We start from the raw sequence: 27,742 nt of genomic DNA on the forward strand, positions 1-27,742 counted from the left end.
ATGATTCGGCACTCTAGAGGTAAGAATCAAAGAAATATGCATTGTCACTTTCTGTCTCTTACTGTTCTATGCAGTCGGGCGGCAGCGTGAGTGTGTGTGAGTGTGTGTGTGTGTGTGTGTGTGTGTGTGTGTGTGTGTGTGTGTGTGTGTGTGTGTGTGTGTGTGTGTGTGTGTGCAGGAAAGAGAGAGAGCAATAGATCTTGTTGCCTCAGACTGAAGGACAATTCCTGGGGTTTTGCTGTCCTGTCCTTGTGTGCATGTGAGTGTAAGAGTCCGTTCCGTACCTGTGTGTGTGGAGTACAGTACATTGAGATGACTTGTCACAGGTTCCCCGCTATGAGAAAGAGTCTGAATGTCTGTGAGCATTGTCTGTGTGACAATATAACTGCTTTAGCAAGCTGTGTCATCACATCTTGACAGTGAATTCTAATGCCGCAGTCCAGCCCCCCCTCCTCCTCCTCCTCCAACCCACACACTCTCTCGTCCCCCCTCGGTCCCTCTCTCTATCCCGCTAGCTTCCCTCAATATTACTCTGCAAACCGGGCTATTGGCTGTAGAAACAGTGTGTACCTTAACCAGATGAAACCTTGCGTTTGGTCACAGACCTTCGCACAGTGAAGGAAGTAACAAACGGCGCGAAGGGTCCTGGGTTCATGTCGCCAACGAGCCCCTGATTTATGTGAAGCCGCCATGGAGAGGGTCGATGCGCAACATAAAAGTTATAAAGAGCATTCCCTCACTGGGAGGGGAACAAAAGTCTCAATGCCGAATTGCAGTGTTGGAAAAATGATGTATTATTTTAACTCAAATAAGTAAAGCGAACAATAAACTGAGACAACATCACCAAGGTTGAACCAAGGCCAAAACAACAACGACAATAATCTGTCTGCTGGCTAACCCTAAATGACACATCTGGGGGCCGAGGACAGTACGCCGCTGCTGTCCTTTAAAAAGTCAGAATGTGATGGACCAGTCAGCCGAACCCACGACTCCAGCCAGTCAGAAAAAGGCACCAACATTGACAGATCCTCCCCAAAAAAAAGGACAGGACACTCACTCAAAACTGAATCACATTTCAAAATCCCGCTGGGGTCGTAACAGGCAGGGGTTGGCTGACATTTTATGTAAATCAGCTTTATTGGCCAATGTGCGCAAATTTTTTTTTCCTTTTTTAATTTTTCTTTATTTTTTTCGTGTCTCTCTCGAAGCACACGTACAGGATGGATGTAGAAGATGTGTAAAGATGATGTCTAAGGTGGTGCGTAAATATTTATATATACTGTACATATAGTGTGTAGGACTTATGACAAATTATATGGACAAATTAGAAGAAAAACAGCGGCGGGGAATATTTTATTGTCGGCTGGTTATTGACAGTGTGAGTGACGACCTGCAGGAAGAGGCGGTTCCACAGTGTTCTGTAGCAGCTCCCAGAGGTGAGAAGCTGGTTGTGTCCACGGTGGGAAGGCTCTGCAGTGATGTGTTCTGCCATTTTCTGACTCTGGAGGTGTAGTAGTCCAGTTGGAACGTGTTTCCTCTGCGGTCCTGACTCTCCGCTGTCGTCTGTTCCTGCCCTGTTTGGCTGAACCAATGGCATGTTGTGCGTACATTGTTTTACTGTACATGTTGTGCGTACATTGTTTTACTGTACATGTTGTGCGTACATTGTTGTAGTGTGCATGTTGTTGGTGTACGATGGCATTATCCGTTGCTGAGGCAGGTTGATAATCCTCTGCTGGGCTTTTTTCCTGATGGTGTCTGTTAGGATCTGGCAGGAGGTTTGGTTATTAGCAAGTATGACAACTAAATCATTGATATCATTAAAATTATCAATATCATTAGGAGTATTAACATACTCTATATTAACAATAACGGGGCATAACCCTGGGACCAATGACCAAACTGTAGATAAAGTCTCAAGATTGGTGATGTCAAAAATCAAAGTACTACTCTACATTCAGAGTGAACAGTGAAGGTTTGAAGTCGAGCACAGGCTATAAGGTCCAGCTATTATCACGTATAGCATATGCACGTAATAATCACAGAAAACTTGAGTTTATTTACTTCACATTACTGATTAAAACAAATAATATAAATCAACAAACATCTATTTTACAACTAGCATTTAAAAGCAACAAACAATCACGTGGCGAGAAGCGTGTGTGTGTGTGTGTGTGTGTGTGTGTGTGTGCGTGCGTGCGTGTGCGTGTGCGTGTGTGTGGAAAAAGGGGGGCGAGACAAAGGAGGGAGAAGGAGCAAGATGGCGGACAATGGCGGAGGAGAGAGGAAAAAGAGGGGGGTGCACGAAGGCGGACGTATTCACATAAAGTAATCACTGAGTGAAATACTCCACAAAGGTCGCAATTATTTAAAGGGGAATAAAATACAATAAATGGTAAATGGACTCCTTGTATAGATCTTCTCTCATCTTCCGACCACTCGAAGCGCTTCAACACTACACGTCATCATTCACACCCATTCACACTGATGACAGGAGCTACCATGCTCACCGCAGGCTCAGCATGCAGGAGCAATTTGGGGTTAAGTGTCCTGCTCAAGGACATCGACGTGGACGAGCGGAGCCGTGGATCAAACCGCCGATCCTCTGATTGAAGGACGACCCCGCTCGGTAGAGCGGGGTCGTCCTTCAGAGGCCGCGCTTGCACACCATACGTGTATGAAATAGGCATGACGGCGTATGTGTGTGTGTGAGTGTGTGTACGTGTTTAGTTTGGAAAGACTCAGCGGTCCGTAAAATACAGAATAGCGCGGTGAATAATGCAGTTAACAGTTAAACAAACAAAAAACAAGGTAACAAACACACTATGACCGACCTCTGCCCAGACAAAAGCCTCTTACTTGAGATCGCTTTATGGTTATTGGTGTGCTCTTCCAACTTGGAGGCGTTATTTCTCCAATCCTAGGATTGGTGACCGTGATTGCGCTCTGGCTGCGTTAAGAATCTGGGAATCCTGTGATCTTCCATCTGCACGCTAAAGTGCAAAGTGGCGGAGCACGGGGCAAGTTAACCATTGTCTCTATCGTCTATTGTTCGACCGCCGTTCTTTTCACCTCCTTTCAGCAACTTGAGTCGCATGGGCGACACAGAGCATGGTGAGCAGTGATTTATAGCCTTGGTGACGTCATGGCCGTGTCACAGGGACTTTTCTCATCCAATGAGGCACCAGCTGTTTGGTTTAAACCAAATCTCACTCATCGGTGAGATGTTGACGCCTGATGGGGGTTGGTGCAGTTAAAGCAGGCCTCTTCCTTTGTTTCAGCCACATGGGAGATTGTGGATCCCAGAAACTTGAAGGCAGCAGACACATTGTTGGTTAGAATGGGGATGGGGGCAGTGTAGAGGAGCGGCTCCTGAAGTCCACTCCCATCTCTACAGTCTTGAGAGTGTTCAGTTTACTGCTCGTAGACTCATCGTATACTCCCTGAATAAACATAATCACATGACATGGTTAAGCACCTTTGAGCAAAGTAACAACCAATGGGCAAACTCCGGCCGACCAATGGCGTTACCTCATGAGCCTCTTACTCAGAGACGAACCTTTGTGTTTACAGGCTTAGCCACCGTTTCTTGGGGTGAAGCCAAAGACAACAAATCAGATTAATACTAAAATATGATAACACCACCATATCAAAACAGTCATATTTTTGACGACATACTCACAATGAAAAACAAACACTTGCCTCCGGCTGCATAGCAACATGAGGCCTGCATCAACTGGGAGCTGGACAGCTTTACTTTGGTGGCTGCCAGCTCCCTCCGCCACAGAGCCTCCTTCCTCTCCTGCCAGCCAACTGCAAATACACAATAACCAATGTGCATATCAATCATAAAATATGAACTTTTAAAATGTTTTTTTTTAATTGTATATGTTGTGAGGATTAATAACAGAATGCATTGAACATAATTATCATATTCTTACTACTGTACATTTAAAAAACATTGCAACAGTTTACAATCACAGGATACAAGTCTATACTGTAGGATTCCTGGCAACGGCTAACTTGCAATATTTAATTCATAATTACAACCCTTGTCTCTGGTTAGAAAACATAATGAATAGTGACATTCTTATGTGACATGAGCATATGAATCACAATATTTTCCTTGTATTACAATTATTTGACATGTGCTGAATTGGGGAAGAAGAATCAGAAGCATAGTAACACCACAAAGCCCGCCCCATGAAATACTTACACTCAGGAGCTGGCATTCATATCTCCTCCTCCCCGCCGTGTCTGGCAACACATTTTGTGGGAGAACTTGCTCCGGTCTGAACATGATGAGGATGTTTGGGTACACAACACAAATGAACTACACGTGACAATAAAATCCTGCCGCACCGGTTAAACTTTCCGTGAGCTGCAACGAGCTAGATAAAGCGCCAATAAACCCTGTAGGGGGAGTTTGAAAAAGATTGCTAAAAAAAATATTTGTGTGGGCCGCACTAATGAAAGACAGAATATGCAGAATATGTCAAATGATGTCATTATGGGAGCAGTGAGTACCAAATTTCATCAATGTTCAAGCAGCTATATCTCAACTAAGGCCTTTCACACAGTAGGGGGCGCTATGGACTCTAGCTAAATAAGCATAAACTCAATCACTGTATATTCTCAAAATGTTCACAGGTGTTTATGTGTTCGCTTTGGAGTGTCCCTTTAAAAATGCGATTGTTCCCAATAATAATAATAATCCTGACAAAAACTAGAGGTCCTTTGCGCTTTCAGAGCCAGGGACTTTCAGCCTCTGCACTTTTGTGCTCAGGCCCTAATGATCGCTACAAGAACCAAAGATTCCTCTCACTTTCAGTGCCAGGGTCCTAAAAGTTGCCAAAGTTGCTGACGTTATTACGGTTATTGTTGAATTGCATGTTACAGGCAGCATGTGTTTTATTCTGTTTTAGGTACCATGGCTTCTGGATTGAGGCCGATGATCTTGCTACTGTTGCTGCTGTGTTGTTGGAAACCGACCATAGGCAAAAAATCTAAGGGAAAGAAAGGCAACGAAGTCATCTGTCCATCGTAAGTGAATATACTGTATTCTTCAAATTTATCCTTTCTCAATATGCTGCATTACTAGCAACATTTTATCATTCTGTGACCCCACCACGTCACATTATCCAAATATATCCAAAAAAGCAAATATAAATTTGCTTTTTATCTTGATATGTTCTACTGTGTGATAATATGCTGTATGATAATATGTATTATGTTCATGTTTTTGCCCTAGAAGCGTTTGTGTTGTATCCGTTCTTTCTGTAACACTCTACACTGACGTTAAAGGTTTATTGCTGACGAATTCTAATAATTAGATATGGTTAAAAAATGTAACGTGAACAGTTGCAACAACAGACATGTGAATACCAATTTGTATACCAGATAGATAGTTCTTGTGTTGGGACTTAGTAATAAGAATGATGCCAGAATCTTGGAGATGGGTTAAAAAGTGCTTTTTAAAGCAATAAAAACAGCGAGTGGGTTATGGTCTCCTCAGGTGGTTTAATGCTGTCTAAAGAAGGACTGGGACCAATCACATGTTTGTGTTTCATCATGACAATGTATGCAATTCTGTAATTGCACAACCAGGCATATACTGTATGTCTTGGCATGATAGAGACATGTTTCAACAGCTCCAAAAAACATATCCAGTAAGTGTGGTGATGTGGAGACAAACTGTCATTGATTTATGGCCCATGCACATTATTGGAACCGATGACAAACCCCTATTGAGCAGATTCAGAATAGATTTGCACATGTGGTTGAACACTATCATGAAACCTGCGAGTTTTGTGATGATTAGAGACACACAAGTTCTAATATATAGATTAATTTGTTTTGTGTAGGGCCCTCTGGTGGTCAGGGTATGTTTAAGTTCTCATGTAAACATGTTCTGCAAGTTTTTTGGTGATTGGTTTCTGACTTTGGACTGTTTATCTGCAGAGCCATGCTCTCTTGAAGTCCATTGTTTAATATCTTAAAAACAAAATTCACAATGTGTTGATACCTTTGATAAGGTTATTCCAAAAATTACTGGAACTTTGGTAGCAATCAGACCAAAGGTTTCGGAGGAGATGTCAGAAATCTTTATTTCCAAAAATTCAAACGGAATGCAAAGTCGGAAAATGTAGTTAGTCCGACTCTGGTCCGATGATCGGGCCGTGGCATCTTTGGGCACTTCAAGGGTTCTGGCAGGATGCAGGTTTATATGGCCGTGCACTTCTGTGACCATCAGACCTGCATGCATGAGTTAGGCAGTACTTCCTCTGTGAACCAGCAGCGTCGGCAGCTCATGTTGCCGGGGCTCAAGCCCTGAATGTTTACAGTACAGTCGAGTTAGACCTTCATGCCACGGCAGTGTTGCTCCATGAAACCTCAAAAGCATTGCAATTTAGTATTGTGAAGGTCTTTAGATTGTCCTGACCAAAATTCAGATTGATTCTGTTTGAGGAGTTTGTCAAACTACAGCGCCCGTAAACGGATGAAATACACACAAAATTCCAAATAGCTGACTTCCTGTTGTGTTTAGAGCATCGCCCCAAGCGACTTTCATTCAAGTCTACGAGTGTTATTTTTGCCTTCTAAATCTCATGCCTCTAAGTGAAGCGTACCACGAGGGCTGCTTCGTTGCAATTTTGTAAAGGACACTTTCGAGGTTCTCTTGCTGCACTAAAGCACAACAACTATAATAGATCATACAATTTACCACCATTAATGTGTCACATTTCCTTCATTTTCAAGCCACCCTAGGCACCTCAACAACATTTTCTTGTTTAATAGCAAATAATGTGTCGCGACGGCATTCCCTAATACCTCAAAACCTATGCTAATGAACATAATCAAGGGCTTAACATTAAAATAAAAAAAAAATGAGGGTGATCTGGTGAACCTGCTAAGAGTAGGAAGCCAAAGTATGGAGAATGTAACTTCCTGTTACCGGTAGATGGTTCGATGTCTATGATTCAAATTAGTCATGTAGATTTCTTAAGGCCGTGGCTATCATCAAACGTGAAATTAGTCAAATATCTGTGGATTCAAGTTATAACTGTTTGTTTTTCCATGGCAAAACATTGCGCTCCTGTTGCAAACCAGTTTACCAGAAAGGTAAAAGATTTGCAACACAGCTTGATGAAGGTCACCTATTAAGCAAAATGCACTTTTTCATGGCTTAGAAACACAAATGGGTCCCCTGCGTGTCTACTGACCCCAAAGAGTCTCAAGCTAAGAACGCTACTTGTTCTGTTGTTGGCTGCATGAACCAGCAGAAAAGTCTTCATGTGACTTCCTTCCATCATCTGAGGATGTGAACCCTAAGTGGATTAACTTTAGTTTTCTTTAGGAATTGTTATTGAAATACAACAGGAAAACTAAATCTCAACAAGGGTCAGTAACATCTTCCTGAAGCTCTGGATGGATCTGTACCGGCTGTCTGTGACCCCATTTCAAACGTGGAAGCTGTAAGTTTTGCCATTTGTATGTTATTTTAGTTACTGTTTATTTAGCAGACTTAACGCTAGCATGCTGCACTGCTAATGCGGCTAGCTTCGATTGCAGGTCCACAGGCTGAAGTAATGAAGTAGTAGGTAATACACAGAGACCGTGTGGGCATTAAGTCTCTTGTGAACCCAGTTAAACAACGACAGTAATAGGTTAGATGTGGGTAAATGTTTTTTCCATCTTGCCTTTTTGTGAAACTCTGCACTGCAATGCAGTTCAACTGGCTTTGTTTGCTGCTCTGTTGAGTGTGCAGATTTACTTGACTGACTGTCCTGAAGGCACAGATGTGAAAAAACAGTAAAACTGTTATTGCATTTAGAGAAGCAGTTATTCCTTCGCTTGGTTGTACAACGTTAGCTTTGATTAGTCAGCACCAGTCACTAACTCGCTCAGGCAAGAGACACAAGCTAAAATAACCTCATTGATATCATGTCATTAGACTTTTGCACTGTGTTCATATGCAGATATTCACCAAGACAAATTCAAGACAAGACAACCTTAAATGGGCTGATGTTTCTTGGCTATAAAAACGATTAACCTAGCGAGTGAGAGGAATTATTAGTTAAGTGTGTAAACCTCTTCTTGGTGCTTCCCTACCACCGAGAGCAAAAAAAGACTTTGCAATGTGTCAGCGTCAGTGTCAGGCTAAACCATACATAAAAGCGTAATACTGGCTGTAGCGACCAGCTGGACAGTGTGTGTAACGTTAGGAACGTAATGATTCACAGACACACTGTAATGTCACTGACACGCTGTAGCAGTGCCAGTGTATAATGTTAACTCAATCTGCCATGTTTTACAGGTGATCTGAGTGACCTGCAGCTCCGATGAGCTGATCCTGAACCCAGCACTCCCCTTTTAAAAATGGTTTATTTGATTAGAGGACAGTGCACATTAATACAAACATTTGTGTAAATGCGGCAGTTAGCCAATAAGCTTTTTTTTCATCTGTAGTCCCGAGAGGCAGATGTTACAAAACAAACATAAAAACAATATTGACGCTTTACAATGCATGCATAAACCATGAATAGAGTGACGATATTAATATACGTAAGATCACCATTCAGGAGACTCTTAGACAAGTCAAGTACTAACAAGACACACACAAATTAAATAAGGGATAACTATGTTAAAATATAATCTGGACTAAAGACTAGATTATGCTGCATTGTTAGACAATAAAAAACATCCATGCCAGAGGCACGGAACATAAAAGCATGCAGAGTATGAATTATATAAATCAGTCAGACACAGCTAAACAACAATAGAAGACATGCAGGTAGATGATGGTCGACCAGCAAAGTCAAGACAGACAGACAGCTGACAGCAGACAGACAGAGGGAAAGTTGAACACAGACAGGTTGAGGACAGTAAGGATCAGTTCTGTTCTAGAGACAGAGCCGGGCACCAACTAACCATTTCTTTGACTGAGCTTTAAGTGAACTGTATGTTCCATCAGAGGACGACCACTGACCTGAGAGCTCCAGCAGGTCTTCTCTTGTATTAGGCAAATACACTTTCACAAAGGTGTTATGTAATTACTCAATTTAAACAAGTGACATGAAAAACGTATTTGATTCCACGCATGCAGAAAGGTTAAAGATCCTGGACCGTTTAACATCCTGACTATGAAAATGTAATGCTTTGCTAAAGGTAGTAATTACTGACTATGAGCAACACATTTATCTGTTCCAGTCAAACGTTGTTGGAGTCGACAGATGACAATCTGAATGATGCCATATGCTATACAGCATGGGTCATAATCGGCAGACTAATAGGCACGGCATTATTTCACAGAAGAGAAAAGTGGACGGCAATATCAGAGTCTTTAACCAAAAATGGACAGACTCTTATATTTTCATTCTTGTCATGAGCAGTTCAAACCTGAATGGAATTAATTTAAAACTGCAGGGCGAGGACAATTTAGTTCAATACATTTTTCTAAAATTAAGTATTTTATTTTAAAGTAAAATGTACCTTATTTTTTATAAGATGCACAAAAGCTTTCTGTTGTGCATTTTATTTTTAAATCCAGCCCCAACATATATGTATTATTACAGTATATGTTATCTATATTTCATCCAGTTCAATTAGAAAACTAACAATAATGGTTGAGATATTATCAAATTGAACTTTCATTTTTTGATTGGAAAGTCACTTGTTGACGTTGATACAAAGGTTAAATGTTCTCTAACTGGACCTCGTTGCATTTCAATTGAAAACCATCACTCACTATTGTGAAAGTGTTTCAAACATAATTTGCAGCGTTAAAATATTTAACAGCATAAATAAGGCAATCATTTTCTGACGAGTAAAACCGTCTTTACGGATACATAAGATTTGTAAATCCATCTTCGATTCTGTTGACATGCTGCCTCTCTTCGGTAAGTGCAACTGATCTGACATAGTGTAGATGAATACACTACTAATATCACAGTGAACACACACATTGGGGGCCAGATGGGTTGCACCTTGGCTGATATGTGGTGCCCATCTGGGCCTATATGTGTTGATGACAGGCCCTTGATGGGCTCTATACCGCAACCCAGATAAGTCCTATCTAGTGCTCTTAAGGGCCACAGCAGGTTTATATCATATTTGTCTGCTCTGGTTATATTTTACAGTTACAAATTAGTTCAGTTAAATTTTTCAGTACAAATGTTATGACTTTTGAGACCTTTTTAATACCTCTAAAAGGAAAACCATCGCTTAGGGCCTGCGGCACAAGAGAAACAACAAACTAGACTTCAGTATATATTGTTTACTTTAATATCTGCTTATAAAATGTGGATTTACAATATAGTGTACCATTAGTTAATACCAAGTTGAATGCCTCCTACAATTCCAGACATTTTTAGATCTTGAATGTCAATATTTTTAAGACTTTTTAACAATCTATGGGGCCCCTTCTTCTAACTGGGTGTTTAAAAGTTAACTAACATGTAAAATGCATTACTTTAATGAAATGAGATCGATAGTGTAGTTCTCAGGCTTTACTTTCTAGAAAAATTATTCGATCGCTCCAAAACATTACGTCTCCTAAATTCACAAACGGTCGTTTTATCTCTTTCTGTATGTATATATGAAACAAATAAAAGACGTTGTGTTCAGAGGGTTTTATGAGAATGAGCCATAACAGTAAATTAGCGGACCATAAAACCAAAACAGTGAGCTGATGCTCTGTAGGGAGAATGCCTTCGATGCATTAATGAACGGACATGTAGGGATCAAGAGCTTTGAGTGGTCAGAAGAATAGAAAATCCCTCTTCGAGTACAAGTCCATTTGCCATTCACAATAAAACATATTGATTTAAAGAACGGAAATTAAACTGATTGATGTTCTCATTTTACTCATACATGAAATGTTTATTGGGACTCAGTTGTGCTGTTAATGACTTTTTGACTCCAGTTATTGACCGAGGGCGACTGTGGGTCAGTGGTCATCCTTCAATCAGAGCATCGGTGGTTTGATCCCCGGCTACACTATTCCATGTCGATGTGTCCTTGAGCAAGACCTAACCCCACATTGCTTTGGCGGGCTGTTCCTGTGGTGTGTGCTTGGGTGTGAATGATGAGTTAGAGTCCTGATGGGTTGGTGGCACCGAGCCCGTCATCAGTGGGTGAATGAGTGAATTATGACATGTAGTGTTAAAGTGCTTTGAGTGTCCGGAAGACTAGGAAATCACGATACAAGTACAGTCAATTTATCATTTAAACAAAGTATTTCCCAAAAAATAAAATAAAATGCCGTGCAGCTCCTCACTCTCTCCCAACTGCTCTTTGAAAGCGCTTTGAGTGGTCGGAGGACTAGAACAGCGCTATACGACTGCAGGCCATTCACCATTTAATTCTTTTTGGGACGATTCATAGAGGGTCAGTGAGCCGCTCTTGGTCCGGCCCCTCTCCAGGGCCCACTTTGTCTTACGAGGCCCACCAGGAGCTATTGCCCCTGACAACACATCGCCCAGGGTCACCATACAAACTCCACCGTGGTACGGTGATGATTCATTAGAGGGGTCAGGCCTGCAGTGACATGTCAAAAGGGCTTTTTTTTGACAGTTTTAGCTTCCCTTGGCTACTGAACCATGTCAGATCAGACTTTAAATTGTAAGTGGACACCCCGTCCAGCTCTACTTAAACCTTCTGCTCTCATCAGGATGCTCCTCTCTCAGAATACAGGGCGTGTGTGGGGAAACTTTAATTTGTTTTTCTTTTTAAATTGTAAATGTGTACGAATTAAAGACTAACTGACGAATCAGTTTCGGTTCCAGATGGCACCTTTATTTTTCTGTGTGTAGAAACGTAATAAAGTACGAGTCACACTAGTTCAAAAATGATATGGGCAGAAAAATATCAACTTTTGAAATTCTCAATACGTCTATGTTTCTTTGAAATTTGGATAGTTTTAATGGGGAAAATTATTGAGCAAATGAGTGTGTATGAGAGAGCTAGACCCATAATAAACTGTGAGCGCTGCAAAACACTGCTATGTTTTCTCAAAAACTATAAAAGATATGAATAAATAATGCTGTGGGATACGTTAGCGCTAAAGTAAGTCAACCAAACTGACTCAACTCAACTTCAACTGTCGGAGGGGATGGCGCCTGTGAGGGGCCTTGAGCAGTAATGGATTGTTGCGTGTGTGTGTGTGTGTGTGTGTGTGTGTGTGTGTGTGTGTGTGTGTGTGTGTGTGTGTGTGTGTGTTGTTCACATTTCCAATGTTGAACTTGTATTTGTACTAGAGTTGTTGTACTTAGTGGTATACGTACCAGTTAATGATTTGAAAATGTCCGTTTGTTCAGAAGCAATTCATTGTTCAATAAAAGTTGTATAATGAAACACAGAACCTGACTCTGATCTGTTTATTAAGTGTATGGACAATTGTAATTGACTACATAGCAAGAAACCTGTGATGCTTTGTGTTTGGGGACAAACACTGAGTTCATAGAACCAATAGATCTCGTTTTTCTCTCATAAAATTGTTGCACAACTTAATTTCGCTTTTCATGTGTGTAGCCTACACTGAGCAATAGCTTGTCATTTAACAAGGAAGCGGTAATAATAATGAATAGTACTACTTCATAATAAATGAGAAATTAGTTTTTAGTTAAAGGTGCCCTTTGCCAAGGGTAGCAAACATCTGTAATTTCTTAAAAGTTAAGCAATTTAAAAAGTGACAGTATTGTTATATTACTACTATTATTAAGCATTGTAATACAGACCCGTGTTGTGAGCAGCTTATATATGAGCACCCTGTCGGAGGAAAATGCTAATTAAAGAAAGGCTAGTGGTCAGAGTTAAGTGCATCTCTCTATGATTATTATGCGGAGGCAAAATGACCTCATGAACTCAATATGTAGCGCTGAATACATTTTGTTTCGTACAGGCCAGAAGATCATCCTGCAAAAGGATTTGTATTTATGCATTTATTCTGTTCCATGAAGAATAGTTAAAAGTGTGAACAGTAAATAAACTTGAAAACTGATTCTTGATAAAAAAACAAAACTTTTGTCAGCATTTTCTCTTTTATTAACAGACAGTTTGGTTTTATACGACCAGCTTTAACAGTGGCCTCGTGAAATATAGCATTTTAATATCATCAACGGCTTTGTCTACACCATGGTGGACATATTGATTTTGGTCATATATTGACGGGTCTTTCATTGGATTAGATGAGTCTAAGCCATGGTGAATGTGTCTCTGCTGTCTGGAGCCCATCTATGAGTAGGATATCATGTATACAGCTTACTGGGTTCCCCATTCGACCACAGAGTTTATAGAGCCATTTATCTGATTGTGGTCTGAAAGGGAGATTTGTCCTCTGACCGTAAATGTACTGATATTGGTCCATGTCAGTGACGACTGCACTACCATCGGGCTGAGGAGGTGCGTCCCCCTAAAGCGTCCCCTCTGAACCCACCTTTAGCTACACAGCTGTTTCTAGTTCTCTGTGCCACCGACAGAATGAATGTAATATTTATGAGCGCTACATGAATGTGTCTGTGACAAAAATAATTGTATTTCTTTCCTCTCTATTTGTATTATTATTTACTGATGAGAACGAATTGTCTATCAAAATGTTGTGTTGTGTTGATAAAATCTCGTTCTCATTTGTGGCATTACTGCTTAGCCAATTTAATCATTAATGAATTATTATTGTACCGATAATGAATAACTTAATCATGAATCAAACACCCATGAATTAGCAGCCAGCAGTGGCTTTGTCACTGTGTGTTGTCAGAAAGCGGTTCTGTGTCACAGAACATAAATGCACTCAAGCTGTTTTAGTTAAGTAATCTGAATCACTGTTACACTGTTTTAATTTCCTTCAACAGTTATATTGTGCATACTGTCAATTAAATTGAAAATGTATACGCACTTCAATGTTTCTTCATTAAGTTTACAATTACATATTAACAAAGACACTCGTTTTTTGTAAATAAAAGCAATAATAATAAATAAAAAAAACATTACGTTTTTACCATTGTGTTACTTTTGACCCATCTGTGTGTTGCTTTTCGTTCTGATGTTCGTTCAAAGTAAAATTACATCGAAGTCGTTCGTCATTTGTATAAAACAACACTTATTATATTGAGAGAACACGTGTGAGTTGAGTTGGTGATCATAATGAAAATCAGCTTGTGTCTGTAACTATTTACTTTCATTATTCATCTGAAAAGTTGTACTTTTGTACCGGCTTTCCGCTAATAAACAATGATTAAATAGAATGAATGAAGTGAATAAAGGATAAATAACTGAATACAATGAAGATTGTGAAGCAATTTCATGAGTTCAAATGTAAGTGCGATCCTACTTCAGGTCTCAAGCTCATTAATGAATGTTTATTAATTTACCAATTAGTCGAGCATCTAGTAACTCATATGGCGTAAACCTACTATCATTAACTAATGTTAATTCTTGTATAACATGTATTTAGTTCTAGTAACATGAAACTCATTCACATCTTAAAATGCATTCTTGTCACAGACGGTTATTTCTGATGGGCAGATGAGAGGTTGCTCTGGATGGAGCAGCCACAGTTTCTCTTTGGACACTCAGCATTTTGGATCCTGTGGGATGTCATTAGTAGTTTGCTTGGATTGTATTTTTCCATCTCTCATCCCAGAAACAGTTCTCATTGGCTCCTCCGGTATCTTTGAGCCTGGTTGTCTCCGACGTGGAGGTTCGGCTTGAACCTTTTTATTTTTCTCCCTCTCTTCCCGCTGAGAGAGAGCAGCAGGGGTCATTACGGCATCACAGTCTCTTTTCTGTTAAAGTCTCTTTCTCTTTATAGTTGCCGGCACAGTCCGCAGTAGTCGCCGGGTCTGTAACACAAGACCAGAATAAAGAACCGGCAGAACCGGCAGAGCAGCGAGGGAGAGCTTTCTAAGGTCGAGTAGATGTCCTCTCAGCATGTGGAGATGTTCTTTGAGTCTGCAGACACACCTCCCCGCTGACAAGCCCATGCAGGGAGTACAGAAACCTCTCTCATCTCACTGACACATCTTGATTCTTTAATTTCTTTAATTGCATCTTCTTATACAGAATTAATAGTGGTTAACTCGCAAAATTAATTAGCGCTGTCACCTCACAGCGAGAGGAGCAAGGGTTCGATCCCGGGCTGGCCGGCCCTCCTCAGTGGAGTCTGCATGGTCTCCCTGCGTTAGAGTGAGTTGTCACCGGGTTCTCCAGCTTTCTCCCGCAGTCCAAAGACATGCAGCTTTGGTTAATTGATGTTGAGCGTGAATGGGTCATGTTGTGTCAGCCCTGTGCGACCTCCCCTTCGGCCAATGGGATCCGCTCCAGCACCCTGACTATGATAAGCGGTTACAGATGATGGATGGATGGACATTCGAAAGCTCGATCCGAAAGATTAGCTTGGCTAATTTTGTCCTGTAGCACTATATCATTTCATTTAGAAACGCTTCTGCAACGCCGGGGACATGGGCCTCGTTGGCGTAGATGCAATTTGAGGGAAGGGAATAAACTGTGCGGTCCAGAGTCTTTTCATCAGCTGGTCCAAGTGGCTCGCATTGGAGCATTCTGAGATCTCCAACCGGCACTCGTGATGTTTCTGGCTGGGAAAAAAACAAGAAAAAACATAATAAATGAACTCACATTGGTGCGAAGCCGGTACTGCTCTACATTGCATTTGATTGCTGGCCGTCACAACCAGCTGGTATCACATCACATATGCACAACTATCATATATATATATATATATATATATATATATATATATATATATATATATATATATATATATATATATATAAGCACAATAATCAATAAACAGCTTGGACTGCTACATCTGCAATAAACAAGCATAAAGACCAACAGGCAAGCCTGTGTGTGTGTGTGTGTGTGTGTGTGTGTGTGTGTGTGTGTGTGTGTGTGTGTGTGTGTGTGTGTGTGTGTGCGCATGTGTGGGTTTGAGAGGGGAAGGCCTTCAAAGCAAAGAGCCTTCTGAGTGGGGCTGAAACACACAATAGCAGTTCTTTATCGCTCAGAAGCTCGGCACGCAAACTCTGGGTCGCTGGCCTGAGCCCCGGTCCTCCAAGCAGGAGTCCACTCAACACAATCAATGTTGGGACAACACAATCAATGTAAAAGTGATCAAGACTGAAACACGGAGCAAGTCCAATGATTGAGGTGGTCTCAACAGAGCAATAGACAGGACTCAGCCGTCTGTCTAATTCGCAACACACACAAACGCTTAGAGTACAATAAACACAACTATCATTCAGGAACTCTCCTGAGTTTCTGTGGACCTCGTCCAACGGGGAGCCAGGATCTGGATTCAAACTAAATACAAAATGTTGGCTTCGTCCAATTGTTCTGGCTTTCCATGTCAGCATCGGCTTTCAATTCCACATGAAGGCCTTTCACCCACATGGGGAGGTCCCAACGTAATTCAGAGCTTCATAGGTAAACTATGTCCTGGCTTCAATGAAATAAATAAACATGCAACCAGTGCTGGGTAAAAAGACTCAAACAGTAATACCGGAGGAAACATGGCTTCATGTATGGTAAACCCAGTCTTCTTCTACTAACTCTCTGTTTTTGAGAGATTTCTGCTGGAAGAATCTCACCCATTTTACTACCAAAACGATTCGGGCTTCTTTCTGTTTGCCAGATTTAGCTATTTTTCCTTTTAGAGTGTTTTCGAGCCAAGCAACAAATAGGACAGTTAGTGCTTTGCTATGTCACTCATTAGGCACATTATGACCATGTTTTGTCAAATGCACTTCACCTTGTTATACTCTAACTTCACATGTAGGCAGCATTTTTGTGTGAACAAAAAGCTTCCTATACCTGTAGTGTTTTAAAATTGTGTGTTAATAATATGTTTTCTAATTTAACAGCGAGTTGTCCGCAGAAGACTTGGCCCAGGTCCCTCCTAACTCCACCTCCAACATCTTGAACCGTCTGATGGTCAGTTATGACGCCAGAATAAGGCCCAACTTTCAAGGTAATGCCACACACTAAGCAGGTAAATAGTGACACACATTCTGTTTTGGGGAAGATGGTGGCCACACTGGACCAAATGGTATGTTTCTGTGTACTCATCTATAATAATAATAATAATAAACTACGACTGAAAACACTAGTGTATAACCCAAAGAACATACATTTATGTCATGATAACACTTTGAATCAAGTGCCTTTCTGTTTGTGTTTATCAGCATAATAATAATCAGATTGTGTTTGTCTGTGGAGGAATGCATTGAAAAGTATAATAATATTAAAGTACTTGACTTCCCAAGCACCGTAAGGAGACTCAGGATAAGTATCCGTGTCTTGAGTTTTGTTGTTATATTTTCTTTTTACTGATATCATGATTAAACGGTTATTTATTGACCTCTCCACTGCAAACAGATATGGTTGCAACATAATATATATAATAACATATAAACATTCATCATAGATATTTTATATGCATAAATAAACATTTCTCATGGATATATTTAATATATGTTATGAACTTATATCTTCATATATGCAGATTATGTATTACGTGATAACAATATATAATTTTATATGGAACATATATGGCAACGTCACTCTTGATATAGGGGCATATATGTCATGTTTTACCTTCTGTTTGGACTGATGGATCATTGACATATTACTTTGCACTCCTTCTGGCAGAAAAGAGAACATAATGTTGGATGTCACGGTGCACTGTATGTACTTTTAGTGTATCCATATGGGATGTCCGACTGGAGAAGGCGGTTCTCTAAATGTATTGAGTAACTCATCAGCATCTGATCAGGATATAAATACTGAAAAGTCTGGTTTCACATCACTCCCTGTTTGTCTATGTGTGTTTCAGGTATCCCAGTTGAGTCCCGGGTGAACATCTTCATCAACAGCTTTGGGTCCATCCAGGAGACCACTATGGTGACACACACACACACACACACACACACACACACCACAGACACACAAAGCGTGGTTGTTCTGATTTTATTCTATTTGGTTGAAAATTGTAAATAATGTTTTCTTATTTTGGGTGAACCAAACCTTTTACTGTGGTCAGAACATGGTCGTATCAACATAGTAGTATTGGCAGTAGATGTACACGTAGTAGTGGGTGTGGCAGCAGAAGAATGGGACATGTTGACAATCATCAACGCAACATGTGTCTCCCTCAGGACTACAGAGTGAACATATTCCTCCGGCAGCGATGGAACGACCCTCGTCTGCGACTCCCGGTCGACTTTAAGAGCGACTCCCTGACTATTGACCCCAACATGTTCCAGTGTTTGTGGAAGCCAGACCTTTTCTTTGCTAATGAGAAGAATGCAAACTTCCACGATGTCACACAGGACAACATTCTGCTCTTCATCTTCAGGAACGGAGACATCTTAATCAGTATGAGGTACGCACGTGTTTTTCATATTTTTTCAAAAATCCCCAGGAGCAACGATTTACCCGTGTAGCGTTTTTGCTTGTAGCACATTTGATAGATATTAGGTATAATAGATCATATCAAAATATCTGACAGTTAAATCCCAGTCATGAATCAATCATGAACCCATTAATTAGTATAAAAAGGGGTCTTATTCTTCATTAATTGGTGGAGTGTCAAGATCGACCCCAAGTTGTTGCATCTTATCTGCAGTGAGTCTAGAAGAAGTGTATCAGTTCATTTGAACTCATGTTTTTGTCATCATTGTTATTATCACATTTCAGTTGATATCATCTTTCCGTCGTAATCCGCAACGTCCTTCACGCTTTGAATAGCATTCACTCCCAGCCACAGAGCCGCTGGTGTCTTTCAAAATGACCACATGTCAATGTTGGTTTGTTGGTTGGCAGGTCCACGATAAAATATATATTTCTAAAACAACTATTGGAAGGATTGCCTTGGAATTTGACTCATACATTTTCACGACTTTCCACCTTGCGCTGCGCTGTCATCACATCAAAAGACTAGCATTTCATTCCTCTCTTCACTCGTGTGTGTGTGTGTGTGTGTGTGTGTGTGTGTGTGTGTGTGTGTGTGTGTGTGTGTGTGTGTGTGTGTGTGTGTGTGTGTTTCTGTGTGCAGGCTCTCGGTGACTCTCTCTTGTCCTTTGGATCTTGCACTCTTCCCAATGGACACACAACGGTGTAAAATGCAGCTGGAGAGCTGTGAGTCCACACACACACACACACACACACACATACACACACACACACACACACACACCAGTGGCGGGCCGTGGATTTTCTACCTGCGCAAGCTGGGACAAGACAGGAGCTGTGCAATGAGAAAACTAATTATAATACATGTAGTGTATTTGTGAAAAACAATTAAATTATAAAGTAGCTATAACTTTGTGATTCTGTTTAGGTCAGCAAAGAAGGCTTGGCAGGCCACTGACACACACACAATATTTGATATTCACAGGGAGTGAAACAGCGTTTGACAGGTGTTAAAGTCAACTGTAACATTCTAAAAGTCAGGATAAGGGCCTTGTATTTATTTTAAGATGGATAAAAACAGAAACCTGGCTGATGTTTGTCAAGTCAGATTTCCTGTCATACAGAAAAACTCTATACAGTCATCCTCCAATAACTCACCAGCACTTCAGATTCTCTCTGCAAATGGGATTATGTTTCACGAACAGTGAATTTCTCTGAACAGTATGACAGAATGCACAGGCGCCTCAAACATTGTCAGGAAAGTTTCCAGATCTTTTTTCATTAAATCTGGGAACAAACTTAAAATCTCTCAAACCATCAACTGACCTCGGAGGGATTGGGCGTAAGCAGGACTTTAGCCGCCACCTTTACGTGAAGAAAACAAATGCAGCCAACATGGAAGTGCCAAACAACACAGTTCCTCAAATTACCAATTGAGTCCGTCTCAATGCCAGTCAATCCTCACAGACTGCATGTTATTATGCCCGGCTTCACAACATAATACACATGTTTACAGCCTGGTACAAAAAACATGGGAGCATATGCAGCAACAGGGACACACACACACACACACACACACACACACACACACACACACTGCTGTGTGTCCATTGGGAAGAGTGTAAGATCCAACGCATCAATTACTCCAACCGGCATGTCTTTGGACTGGAAGCCGGAGCAGCTGACACGGGGGAGAACAAGCAAAATGGCCGCCGCCCCCCGGCGCTGTGAGGCGTGAGAGCTAACCACCACACCGCCGAGGAGTTTCAAAAGACATTTAAAATGCCTTGTGTGGCAAAGGTGTTGATGCTGAACATGAATACTAATTTTGAATCGTATGTTTTAGTTGGTTACACCACCAGTGACCTCGTGTTCATGTGGCAGTCGGACCCAGTCCAGATGGATGAAATTGCTCTCCCGCAGTTCGACATCAAACAAGAGGACATCATATATGGAAACTGCACAAAATTCTATCAAGGAACAGGTTAGTGTGTATTAATCATAGCATTATGCCTTCATGCTTTTAGCAAATGAGCAGTTTACAACCACCACTACAAAGCAAACGGTTCACTCTTTACTGCTTTAACTGTGGCATTATATTTTATCATTGTTATTACTACATTTAATAATGTTGGTATATTACTGGAAGGTAATATGGTAAGACTCCAGCATTGTCATTGAACTTTAAATGTGGTATTTAAAAAAAAATGTCATGCAAAACTGTCAAAGTGCAATTACAAAAATAATAGATATGATTCATTCAAATGACATTATAATGACATCCAACCTCTTTTCAGTGATGTACCCCCTAAACCAGCGCAAAGCCCTTTTGATTGAAAAACAATGTAATACACAGCGCCGTGCCATCAGTGTCTGATTTAATATATAATATATACAATTCAGTTTAAGAACGTTCACTTATATTATTGAATATTTATTAAATAACTATTTTTAAAGGATTTTTGAATTTATGCTAATTTTATATATATATATATATATATATATATATTTGTTTAATTTCAAGTACCCCCATTTGAGAACCACTGGTCTAGTTCAGCTTTTGGCTTAACGACCAAAGGCTCGACCAAAAAAGTTTGCTGCCCCGACTAACCACACGAATATGCCGTGTGAGCATGTAGCACAACCACACCGGATGAGTGGAACCTGTTCATTTGTGACTGAGTGAGCTCGATATGAAGTTACGGATTTGACACAAGCTTTGGTTTTTCACTCATTTTGAGTCAGAAAAACAAGTCCTTACAGCCGGGGGCTAAAACTCAATGTGGCTTGGGGCCACTGCTGGTATTGTCTTCTCACAGGAGGGCCACTTCAACGCTCACGTCCGACAAGAAAGACATTTTTCCCATTTGGCTGTGGTGCATTGGACAGAAACTCAGCAATTCTTCGGTCATTAATGCCCCTGACGAATATGGCGAGCTGAGCATTGTTGCTTTCGTCGAGCGCCCCGGAGAATGCAGTGAAGCCTCTGGCTCGTTCGCCTAACTGATCCCAAATGTCTCTCGAGGGCTCGTTAATCCGCTCGGCCACTGTGTGTGACCGATAGAGAGATATTGCTGAACAAGCTCCTCTTTTCTGGACACAGAATATCAGCGACACGACAATCATTCAGAAACTGCCCTTCGGTGAGCGGCTTTCCTGCTTTGCCGATTAACTCAGTCACCACACACATCGCCTCAACCGCAGCATCAGCATCCTTCTCGGCCTCATGAAAAAGACTTTGCTGAGACGGAAGTCCTTTCTGAAGCAGCGTGGCTCGTCTCCTAGAGGCTTCTCATACTGTTCTCCATGTTTAGTCGAGTGATGGCGCTTGAGATTATATTCCTTTAAAACAGCTACTTTTTCTTTGCATATAAGTCAAGTGGCCTTTCCATTGAACTCCATAAAAAAAAAGCCCAATGTCCATCTATCTTCAAACTGTCTGTTCATCATCCACTTTGTTGTTCGCAGCCAAACATATTGCATATTGAGGTTGTAGTTTGAATTTCTATGAAACAACAACAAAAGTAATTAAATTAAATAATAGATAATATAATCAGATAATATAATCATTTGGGCATTTTGTAGTGGACTGTAGGGAGCGGGGCCTGTAAATGGCCCGGGGGCCGGCAGTTTGAGCCCTGCCTTAAATATACGTCTGGCAACATTGAATGCATTGTGATGGTGAATTCATCTTACAACAAATCCCTTAAAATGACAAAACTAACTCCAGCCTGAAAGACCCAAACCAAACAGACAAACAAGAGTTCACTTAAATCCAAACCAAGCAGGTTAGTTGTGAAAGCACTCAAAATTTCAACATTATAAAAAAAGAAGAAGAATTGTGGGGGTTTTTACACAGTAGAAACCAAGCCTTTTTTGTGAGAGTGAAGACAAAGTGTGCTGTATCCTTACAAAAAACTATACAAATGGTTGTCCTCTGTCTGTTTCCAGGGTACTACACCTGCATTGAAGTGATCTTTACGTTGCGTCGGCAGGTTGGTTTCTACTTGATGGGAGTTTACGCACCAACTCTGTTGATCGTCGTTTTGTCCTGGTTAGCGTTCTGGATCAACCCTGATGCCTCAGCTGCGAGGGTGCCATTGGGTGAGAACCACAAATGTACATTTCACATGCTGGATTCGCATCAATTTGCTTTCAAGTATGCAACATTTAATTATTTACCGAAGTTACGCACACTCACAGGGAGGTGAACCCAACATAAATCTGCCACTGTCTATGTTTTGGGGTTTTCTGCCAGATGTATCACTGTCCTTTCTTCATCTGAGAATTGAGGGAGGTGTATCTCCACTGGATAGACCTCATACAGAGGGACTTAAACTCTCATGTAGTCAGGTTGATAATTCATGTTCACTATGCAAAGTACTCCATTCTTCAACAGATGCATGCTCCAATTAGGATAGAATCTATTTTATTCTACTTCCTCAGATCTCTAGAGGAAACCATCTGATCCCATGATGGATCACCTGCACAGCTCGGTCATAAATGTGTCCTTATTTTTAGACTTGAGCAAAACCACCTCAAGGAAAACCACTCTGTGGATTATAACTGGGCAGTCCTGACTATAGGGTTTTCTTTCAGTTAATAAATAAGATTAACACTGAAAATATATTTATAAAAATAAAACTTGCACTTGAATACAGGAGTTAACACAACAAGCCAGTGGAGAGAGGAAAGAAAACCCAGCAGGAATAAAAAGGACCCTGAAGACAAAGATCCACACATTTAGCTGGTTGGAGACAGCGTTGCTAACCGAACCTAATCACAGTGTAGCAAGGATCCGTTCTGACCATGGATTTGTTTCAGATATTCATAATTTTCAGACGGGTTTTCAGAATTTCAAGATAGTAAACGTTGTTAAATAGTGATACCCGTTTATATCAAAGATGTACATTTCTAAAACGTAATGTTATTACGTATAAAGCTGGGGAGCTAACATTAGCGGAGCATGTTAGCGCATCATTAACTAGCATTAGCACAAATGAATAAAAATGTTGCTTTGGCTTTTTAATGATCGTAACAGTGAATACTGACGTACCGGGCTTTACAGGAACACTGTTCCTTCATGTCGTGATGTGATGGTTCACTTCACGCGGATCTGTAGGCTTTAGCTTCTCGGTTCATCTTTTCAATCGTTTGTTTTGCCGCTGAACCCGTTCGACATCCTGGATTTGTCTTTTGAAGATAATATTTATTCAGGGAGTGCAGTAAGTGACCGTGTGAGCTCCGTGGTAACTCTGACAGCTCGGGCCCTCGTAAAAAAGAACTACGTGTCTGTGTTGCCTGTCAAATGGATTGTCATCTTGTCTTTGTGGACAAAGGAGACAAAGGTAATGAAAGGTAAAGACAAGAGAAATCCAGGCTAAAGTGTGCAGAGATTGTCCAAGCGTCGTTTACTGGTTGTCAAAGGCAGAACCTAATCTCTTCTTCTGTCAGGGCTGGGAGACTTAACGTTTGAGTGGATGTTTGCCAATTTCCCTTCTGCATTACAGCCACTCTATTCCTGGGCACAACGTAAGCCCCTTTCAGACATAGACTAACGGCAGTGAGTTACTGATGGATTTGACTTTATTATGCTGTCAATCACAGATGCAAGTGACGCTGGCCACACTTCATCAGGATGCTATTCCAGAACAGATTCTGCTGCCCGTTTTATAAAGTGCGGATGAGCGTTTAATGGCAGAATTTTGAAGATGAACTCCAAATTGTTCGCATGCTGTAGTCACATGCTGCGTTTTGCTGGATTCATCTATTCATCTGTCGAGACGAGTGAAGATTGGAGAAGAAAAAAAGAAAATAGAGGGAGATGTTGATGCATAGAAATGAACGGTTCTCTGGGGAGAATGGCGGCAACTACCGGGAGGATGACGAGGAATTCTTCAGGGGAGGTGTGTCGTCTCGATGACAACTTTTGTGTGGGAGGCGGCGCACGCGTTGTGTGTACGTTGTGTGTACGCACAGTAAATAAATGAATGTTTGTTTTTACCTCTTCCATCCCCGTCGGAGCACGAGGGGGGAATAGTTTTTACAGACTAAAGTGATACGTTGCACATTGTTTCCTCGCTTTTTAAACTGTTATTGCGCGTCAGATACGAACATCGAGGCGTATTAGAGGTGTATTGCAGCGATCTTAAAGGGCGCATCAAGAAATAGATTTATTCTCTGTGCACCGTCTTCAGGTTCATCTTACAGTATTCACTTCAGACTTTGTGGTGTGTGGAAATGACCCACACTTAAATAGTTGATACTAGTCTTCACAGCAGATTACAATGTCCCATTTCTAACACACACTCCCCAATAGAATGAGTTCTAATCGAGAAAACATTTAATTCATTATTGATTTTCTGAACTCCGCCCTCATCAGGGATCCTATTGAGCCACAAATCCATCGATTCATCGACACACACTTCCTTTGTCCCGCTATCTCACAATCTAGCTGATGGTAAATTACATGTTGACATCATCCCAACATGTGTGTGTGTGTGTTCCAGGTATCTTGTCGGTTCTCTCTCTGTCCAGTGAGAGTATGCTTTTGGCGACCGAGCTGCCAAAGGTTTCCTACGTAAAAGCCATCGATATCTGGCTCATTGCCTGTCTACTTTTTGGCTTTTCATCACTGGTGGAATACGCTGTGGTGCAGGTCAGTTCTTACACTCAAACACATAACTAAACACACACAGGACATCTCCACCTCCATCACTGGGGTTAAAGAGTCTCGGATGATGGAAGAAGAATCGAGCATGTATTGGTACCGACACAACAAGTCAAACGGACAACTGGTTTTGCACAAAGACAGAAGTAACTTAATGGGTCCTGCGTTTGCCGAATGTACAACGAGGCACGGATGATTATTACACTACACAAAGTTGAACAACTCAGTATGTAAAACGGTATGATTGTTAAAGAGGTCTGTTATCGAAGGTCCACACAAATGTACTGAATAATACAGAAAATAATGATGAAATCAGTCGAAATTAGGGCTGTGCAGAAGTTCTTTTAAAAAAAATATTTAAAGTTTCTTTTGCAGTTTTCGAATGAAGCTTTGGAAGTCTCTCATCTTATTTTATGATGTCATCACCTTAAAAAATCTGGAAGAAATATAATTGTGTTATTGTGGTTATGCTCCGAGGGCTCAGCGTCAGCAGGAGGCTCCTGCTTGGAGGGGATGACAGTGCAGAAAGACACACACACACACACACACACACACACACACACACACACACACACACACAGACACACACTCAGAGTGGAGGAAAAGCTTTTGGACATCAAGTGATTGGACATTTAAAAGGTTATCAGTATCTCTGAAAGCAAGCTGTGCCCGCGAAATTCACAAAATCCACTCTCTCTCTCTCTCTCTCTATCTCTCTCTCTATCTCTCTCTCTCTCTCTCTTTCTCTCTCTCTCTCTCTCTCTCTCTCTCTCTCTCTCTCTCTCTCTCTCTTCTCTAGGTGATGCTGAACAGTCCCAAGCGGATTGAGGAGGAGAAAACCAAAATGGCCGAGAAAGAGAGAGCGTTGCAAGAGAAAGAAGGAAAGGCTGCAAGTAAAGCCAACAACACAGTGAATGGGACCGGTGGAACGCCCATACATGTCAACACTCTGCAGGTAAACACCACTCGGCCGTGTGGACCAGCAACTCAACTAAAGAGCTTAAAATCACACTTTTCCTCAGGGGGCTTTAAATGTTACAACACACGACTCCCAGGACCCTCACATGGGAACAGGAAAACCTCCCCCCTAAAAAACCTTTAGCTAATAATAAAGGAAGAATCCTGAAGGAGAGCAGCAGAGGAGGCCAGCAGCGAGCATGAATATATTTCTGTCGCTTACATAATTTATGGTTGTGGCATCACATGTGAAGGATGATATTATTATCAACAGAGTAAATTAAATGTCATGTACAAAAAAACAGGCTCATTTAGAATAATAGGAAACTTGTAACAAGAGTAAACGAGTCAGAATGGCATTGAGCAAGAGCCCAAGCTCCACATGTTAATGACTGCCGTCTCCTTTCTAAGCCTATTTAGTTTACAAAACAAGCTGTCCCTTAATCAATGCTGAGACTTTGTGAGTCGTTAGGAATGCAGCGTCATACCCATAAACAAAGACATTGCATAAGCACACACATTGGCAATCCTTAATGTAGAATAACAATGATAATCATCCATAAAGTGACATTATCAAATGGTCTGACTCAGTGTCCGTCTCTGTCTCTGACCAGGTGGTAGAAACTCGCTGTAAGAAAGTTTGCACGTCCAAGTCGGACCTTCGCGCCAACGACTTCAGCATCGTGGGATCCCTCCCCCGAGACTTTGAGCTTTCAAACTTTGACTGTTACGGTAAAGTGGTTGAGGTGTTGGGGGGCCTCAAGTCCCAGAACAAAGCCAACAAGAAACCAGCGCCGCCCAAGGCCGTCATCCCTGCTGCCGCCAAGCGCGTCGACCTCTACGCCCGGGCCCTCTTCCCCTTCTCCTTCCTCTTCTTCAATGTTGTCTACTGGTCCGTCTATCTGTGAGAGGGAGAGGAGGAGAGCACTGTGGAAAACAAAGTGGTTCGCATCCTGTTGTTCCGTCCCCATACTGATATTGAAACTGCATTGAACTTGCGAATGACAAAGCAGATATTAAATTGAACGTGTACTATCTCAGAGTCATGTTTGCAGAGCTCCGGAGGCCGCTGTGGTCCCCGGGAGTGACTGTATTCACCAAAACCACTAAACCGTGGGGATGTTCCCTTGAATCCCTTTTAAAGCCCGGCATTAGGTAGCACTGCATGTGTGTGTCTGTGTGATACTGCACAGCGTATAAACTAAACCCTGCTGTGGAGATTAGAAATACAGGCTTTTTACTGGAAACACTTTGATGTGAACGGTACACAGATCTAAAATGGCCAACACTAATTAAAGACATGTAAAACCTGAGAAAATGTATGTACGAATATACAAAGACTAAATGAATAAGTATATTGTAAACCAGAGTAAAGCAATTGAATAAATCCTTACATACGTCGTCTACGTTGTTTCATCATCGTCTCATTTACATTTTTGTGTATGATTTTTCCAGATTATTGGAGCTTCCTTTGGGTTCTGTGCATTAAGTATAATTGTTCACTTTGTTAAATAAAACACGTCAGTTTAGAGGTTCACTGTCCTACTTGTGCTAATGCTAGCTAATGCAAGCTAATGTTAGCGCTGGTAACGCTTTGCCCGTTGTTACTTGACTGAAGACGTGCAGTGTGAGCCAGAGCACCGAGGCGTCGGAGCGTTACAGTTGTGCATATTAAACACGTGTGAA

The 27,742-nt window shown here is 41.2% G+C and overlaps 1 protein-coding gene across 1 annotated transcript; it reads left to right on the forward strand.

The window, feature by feature from the left end:
• LOC306737628 (glycine receptor subunit beta-like) lies at positions 1–27,322 on the forward strand (the record flags this gene model as incomplete). The annotated part of the gene is made up of 11 exons (XM_079219377.1): positions 1–19; positions 4,926–5,043; positions 16,881–16,987; positions 17,852–17,919; positions 18,174–18,400; positions 19,073–19,155; positions 20,276–20,413; positions 22,381–22,533; positions 24,939–25,087; positions 25,899–26,054; positions 26,671–27,322. 11 exons carry the CDS (start codon positions 1–3, stop codon positions 26,962–26,964), a joined length of 1,512 nt encoding a protein of 503 aa, XP_079075503.1. The 3' UTR covers positions 26,965–27,322.
• Positions 27,323–27,742: the final 420 nt, after the last annotated feature.

Source organism: Taurulus bubalis, assembly GCF_910589615.1.
Source record: "Taurulus bubalis genome assembly, chromosome: 6".
Classification (NCBI taxonomy): domain Eukaryota; kingdom Metazoa; phylum Chordata; class Actinopteri; order Perciformes; family Cottidae; genus Taurulus; species Taurulus bubalis.